This window comes from Mycetomoellerius zeteki, unplaced genomic scaffold (assembly GCF_001594055.1).
Source record: "Mycetomoellerius zeteki isolate Tzet28-1 unplaced genomic scaffold, Tzet1.0 scaffold145, whole genome shotgun sequence".
In the NCBI taxonomy this organism is placed as follows: Eukaryota; Metazoa; Arthropoda; class Insecta; order Hymenoptera; family Formicidae; genus Mycetomoellerius; species Mycetomoellerius zeteki.
Genome location: NW_017256393.1, coordinates 936,053 through 942,786, shown reverse-complemented (window position 1 = coordinate 942,786; position 6,734 = coordinate 936,053). Strand labels below are relative to the sequence as shown.

The following is a 6,734-nucleotide window of genomic DNA, read 5'->3' as shown; positions in this document are numbered from 1 at the left end:
TACAAGAATTATATTCAGCTCATTATTAATTATGGACTGACGATCAGACTGCTAATACAGGCCGAGATTTTTATTGTCTGACGTGAACAAAATGTATTGTTTTTCATAGAAAGTTTATGAAATATTTATATATAAAATCATCTATATCGAAATTTTAATACTTTATTATAAATGCGTCACATACCAGCTGAATTTAACTATAATTATTTAAACAATAAAAAGATAAGAAAAGACCTATGAACGAGCAAGTAAATTATATATTTAATAATAACTTGTAATATTACTAATACTACAACAAAAAGCGGTGGAACGTTTCGGCTTACTTAGCCATCTTCAGCCATCAGAGAATTAATTCATATAAACGCAAATCTTGAATAACGTTAATCACATCTCGAAACGCTAACATGACAGATATTCACGAGAAATCGAATACTATAGACATATTGTAAGCCCATTTTTTTTTAACTTTAATTCTTTAAAGTTTCAAAATTAATGAATATAATTAACTTCTCTCTCATAGTGACAGTTTAAGTCCACAGTATGGATATCCATATCCAATTGACATCTTGGCTTTGCGACCTATTCCGTATTTTAACATTTGACTCAACCCATGTTTACATAACAACGAACCATGGACTTGCATGTACATACATACACTCAGGCTGTTGTAACAAACGCAAGGAGAAAATTATTGCTTGTAAAATTGTGATGTGCCTCGCGTGATTTGTTTAGTATTATTTAATGCTATTCAAGATTTGCGTTATGGATTAATTTTTTATGATGTCTAAAAATGGCTAAGTAAATCAAAACGTCCCATCTCTTTTTGTTGCAATATTAAAAGTTATTATTAAATATACATCTTATTTGCTTGTTCATAGGCTTTTTCTTATCTTTTTGTTTAAATACATATGAGTATTTTATTTCTTGTTTGTAATTATTTCAACTTATTTATAATTTAAAATATATTTGTGAAAAATATAATAGGACGTTCCTGTTATATTGTAAAACATTCGCAAAAAGACAAAATTTTCTTGCGTGTACATTATTTGGGTACACTGAATTACATTAACTCCTACGTGCCCTTCGATTAATGTGCTTTAAAATAGCTTTAAAAGGATAGATGAATTTTTTAATCTCAAATTCAATAAATAATAATTAAAATCAGCGTAAACCAATCAGCTAAGTCAATTGCACGATACCAAAATATACGTATATGACAGAACATAAGAATTTACATTAATAAAGCTGTATACATTTTCGGAACAGTCACTTTCTAATTAACTTCGTTATTTCCTTCATAAAAAATTGTTAATATTCTTATATATTTATTTTATAAACAAATTGGATCATTCGTGAAAGTATATATCAAATATGAGATTGTATACTATGGAATTATCAGATATATATTTTAAGTACGCGAATGATCGATCGGACAGCTACAAACATATTATATCAACTATCAACTCGCAGAAAAGAAGATAAAAAAGAAGACAAAAAAACCGCATAAATTTGTATTACAAAATGATCTAGTCAATCATGAATCAACATTTTGTTTTCAAGAATTATTATAAGAAAATCGGTAATATGACTTGATGTTTTAAAGTATTATATGTGCGTGCGATCGTTTTGCTGGGAAATTATATAGCTTGATGAATATGGTGTTAAATGATGGAGATTACATACGTAAATGTACGTCTAATAAGCTATTTTATTACTGTTCGGCGATTAAATTCATGTCAAAATTTTTTACTTTTATTATTTTCTGCAAATATATATATATACATATATTTGTAACATCTATTTATTTATCGAAAAATATGAATTTTTAAAAATGAAAAAATATTAAAAACGGAAGATAACAGAATTTGTTATTTAAATATATTTTTGAAAGCTATGTCGAAATTGGTATTAGATAAAATCAGATAGGTTTAAGAATTAATGTTTCGCGAGCCTATAATTAATTGTTTAACAGCGTTACATGATGCAAATATTATTTTAGAAGGGATTTTGAAAAGCAGGAACACTAATGTACCTTAAAACTGTGTCAAACTTCGCTTGGTCACCGCAACTGAGTTTGATTAGCCTTCTTTAGCACCGACTGACTCACAAAACAAATTCTATATTTTTATGTAAAGGGATAACTTATATATATAATTATATAAATCTATACTATGTTACCCAATATATAATACTATATATATATGTTGTAAAATAATAAATCGATCTATGTTCAAGCCATGAATACGCTTATATTTCCTTTCGTTCATATTTTAACAAATACATTATATTTAATTGTAAATATTTTATACATTTAATATTTATTTTTATATTAAGATATTTATTTTTAAAAACAGAATTATGATACTTTTTTATATTTATCGATCATCACTATTTATTTATATAATTATGGCTGCGTTCCGTTTCATGCATGATGTGCATAATGCATCATTTATCCTTGTTTAACATTCGGTGAATAACAAGGATAAAAGATGCATCATGCGCATCATGCATGAAACGGAACACAGCCTATGTACAAATAAATATGTAGACAAAATTCTATTCTGGAATCGTTAATCTTTTATTGGGCCTCTTCGATCAACTCCGATTAACTTTAATCAATGATTGATTGGAATTGGCAAATTGCAACGACAGGATGAAGTAGCCCATAGTCTTTTTCTTGTTCGAATGTACGTGTGTAGCACATGTAGAATAGAATTCATAACAAACACAATTAACTTAAAATGAAAAGATAACGAAAGATTGTGCACGCTACATTATTATAATAAACTTCTAACTCAAGGTTAAAACCGTGAGAATTAGATTTAAATGATGAAACATATGTATACTTCAATTTTCTTATTGTCGATAAGTACATGACAACGTCTCAGGAAACTCCGGATCCCAAAAACCTTAAAAAAAATTATATTTTATCATATCTAATAAAAAAGACAAAGAAATGAAATTTTATACCTTCTGGTGTATTTGGCCTCTCGTACTTTTGTCGATGTCGTGAGCATTGGTTCAATCGTTTTTTCAATTCTTCTTTTGACAGTGATAAATTCTGATAATACTGAAAATATTAAAAATATGCATAATTTTTCCACAGAAAAAGTATTGTTTTTTGTATTATACATTTTACGTAACTAAACATATTAATATTGTGTATTACTTTTTTGCATTCCCAGCAATCCAAACCATTTAATTTTTCTCTATCAGCTTTACATCGCATGTTGAGTTGTTCTGAAACATCTGCCTTTCTTTTTGGGAATCTGTAAATATATTTTCATTAGATATATAAAAGCAACTTGCATTACCACAATTATTAAGTAATACTTACACATTAAACTTATTCAATAACATCTTTTTTCCAGGTGGCTTGTTTTCTGAATCATCCAAACGTGTTTCGTCATTTAAATTATCCATGTCATTTTTCTTTGCAGCTACTGGCTGATAAAAAGATTCATCTTTGTAGGCAAAGTCTTTTATGTTATTAAGATTCAGTATTAATAATGGATCTTCCTTTTGAGCTTCAATAGATTTTTTAATTTGAACATTGGTTTTATTATCCATTTTTATTGGTGAAAAATAATTTGTGCTAACTTTATCTTTCAATGTATTAACTGTATTAACTATAGTATTCGTTAAGGGTTTATCATTTTCCATTTGTGTAGAAGTATGTTTTGGCGAAGGACATAACCCAAAATCTACATTTATTATCTCTGGAATAACACTAAGACCAGGTCTATGCTTAAGATATTTATTTTTACTCGGAGAACTTTCCATTATATGTCTTGTAGGATTTTTCCTCTTGAATTTTAAACGTCGCTTGACTTTAGATGTAATATTTCTCTGTGTAGGACTGACTTCTATCACATCCTCAGAAATTTCAATACTGTTGTTTGTAGCATCTTTCTTAGTAATACTTGCATTTTCAATAGAAATTTCTTCAGTAAAATTCTGTTCGACATTATGCGATATACTAGCTGGCTTACGTTTATCTACATTTGAAGCTAATACCATAATTTCGTTATTTTTGATTGGATGAAATGCAAGTCGAGATTGCTTCAATCTCTTTCCATCTGGCAAAAATGTGGTTTCCACATGATGTGTTGTACTAATTTCTAATTTGTGATTATACTTTGAAGAAACTTTTTCACCATGATATGTCTTCATATCTGAAGTTGAATCACTGCATAGTATTTTGGGTAAACGCAATTTCTTTGCAAATTTGGCGCCAGTTTTTGGACATATTTTAGAAAATACTGGACTTTCTGGCCGATTATTTTCGTCGGTATCTTTGTACAAAAATTCACTTGTATTTGACAGACTAGGTTCTGTATCGGAATTAAAATCAATCGAATTTGTAACTAATCTCAATAATGGAGTACGAGATGGGGTACTATTACTTTCTCGCACATCAGCGTTATTCGACTGTTGAGAATGTTGCGATGTCGCTTCATCTTTTATTTTTGTATCAATCGTCACTTGAGATGAAGAATGTAGTCTACAAAATCATATATTTATATGTATATTATACAATATATGATATATGTATATGTACAAACACATGCACATATTTTTATACACATTGGCAAAATATTATTAGAACTTATTAAGTTATATATAACTTATAAATAATTTAAGTTTTGACTTAGGGTACGGTTCACTTGGCACTACAAATGCTTCGAAGCGTTTGATTGACCAATCAAAAAATGCTTTGAAGCATTTATAACATCAAGTGGACCGTAGCCATAGAATCTAAATTATATAAATGCGAATTATATAAATAAACAATGATTGTAAACTCACGCATTACACTGTTTATACTTTTCCTGTAATTTTATATAATCTTCCCACAAATCTGTAAAACAAAATATTACAACAATTATACAAATCATTTATATAAACAATTCAGTAGATAAAATAGATAAGATAAATAGCCTTTAAATATTTAGCTAGCGACATGGCTTAATTTAGAAAATTGTTTTAAAAGGTATTAATGCATATCCTAATGTTTAAATTTTGGCGCGCTTTCTAATGTTTGTTCTGGTGGTCTAGTAAATTTTAGATAGTCGTTCGAAAATTTACTAGCAGTTTGTTACAAGATTCAGATAATTGACTGCAGATAGCAGCATAAATCAAATATTTTCGCGTGTTTCATGTGGTTATGTTCACATTAGGTCTGTTCGCGTTGCATGAAATCCCCAAATATTTTTGCACTTAAAATGAGATAGATATATATTTGGCCTTGAAAAGAGAGAAAGCGAAGATGCCGAGTGTCAAAAGTGCAAGCAACGCGAACAGACCTATAGCTTAAAGCCTATTCTACAATGTGCTTTTTATTTCCTGTTTCTTGCTTTTTGCTATTTTTTACATCTTGTCTTTTTGCTTCTTATCCGGTTTTTTGTTTTATGCACTTTTATGTCGCCCAAGATAAAAGTTAACGAACTTCAAAAGAAACAGGAAACACGTAGCAAGAAATATAATTATCGATAAAATGGTTGCAAAGGAAGAAAAAGCAAAAAGTAAAAAGCAACAAACGGGAAACAAAGAGACATATTGTAGAATGGGTATAAAATCCCTAAATATTTTTGCACTTAAAAAAGAAATAATGTATATTCGGGCATTGAAAAAGAAAGTAAAGCTATTAGGTTTGTTCGCGTTGCTTGCACTTGTTGCATTCAGCATTTTAGCTTTCTCTCTCTTTAACGCCATAAAATTAAGATAGAATGAGACAGCTGATAGATAATTAAGATAATGCATAAGATAATAGAATGAGATATCCATGTATCTCATTCTACAGGTGTGTTCAAGGAGGCGCTATTAGCGCTATTAATTTTGTCATTCTATCTTCATCGTTAATTAGACGTAAAACAAAAATAGAATGACACAAATATTGCTAATAACCAACGGTTTCTCCAACGCACTTATATATACATATATTATGGCTTATATATTTATTTCATTCTATCTTAAGCGTCGTTCTGAACATGGCGGACCAATCAGAAGCTGGCTAAATGATAGCCAATCTCGATCTTACTTGAGTATCTATATGAAAGTTTTTCAAAGTATTTTAAAGATTTATAACTTCAAATTGTGATCAATTCTACGATTTCAGAAATACATAAGTTCATGTGAAAGGTGATGAGATTATAAATGTTATTTTTTAATTATTTTAGCATTTCTTTAATACTTAATAAAAAAAGAATATTTATTAGATATAAATGACAGTAATAATATGTACCTACTTTGATAATGTTCAAATGCTTTTTGCAAGATTTCAACGTAGCTCTCCATTGCTTTTCTCGCAGTCTCGTTCTGCGTCAAACAGTTAAACTGCAGAATCACTGACATTGTTGTTTGGAGTACACTTCGATCGTTTCGGAGCAACACGTGTATCTGGGGTATCTTCCCTGTTTTTTCAACGAATACCTGCTTAAATTGTTCTCAAAAAATCGTAAGTGCATAAACGCGATCTGTCTTTACACAACATGTATTTTTATTAATTAGTTATACAATCTTTAATATGTATTTGTACCGATTATCGATCTATCAACATTTCGACACATTCCAACCCAATCCGCCATAACAGTTTACCGTGTAGTACGTATGTATGATGTATGTATGTATGTATATATGTATGTATATGATGACTGAATTCTGATGTATCATGTATGTACAGTCAGCGACTAAAAGATTGCAACACATTTTTTTAAATGGGTTTCGGAATGCAG

The 6,734-nt window shown here is 29.1% G+C and overlaps 1 protein-coding gene across 1 annotated transcript; it reads right to left on the bottom strand.

The window, feature by feature from the left end:
* Window positions 1–2,565: 2,565 nt before the first annotated feature.
* Window positions 2,566–6,611, bottom strand: LOC108731963 (uncharacterized). The gene is made up of 6 exons (XM_018462531.1): window positions 6,249–6,611; window positions 4,810–4,861; window positions 3,338–4,504; window positions 3,170–3,269; window positions 2,971–3,070; window positions 2,566–2,909 (listed from the first exon to the last, which is right to left on the bottom strand). The coding sequence occupies exons 1-6, from the start codon at window positions 6,352–6,354 to the stop codon at window positions 2,857–2,859; spliced, it is 1,578 nt and encodes a 525-aa protein (XP_018318033.1). The 5' UTR covers window positions 6,355–6,611; the 3' UTR covers window positions 2,566–2,856.
* Between the last annotated feature and the right edge of the window lie 123 nt (window positions 6,612–6,734).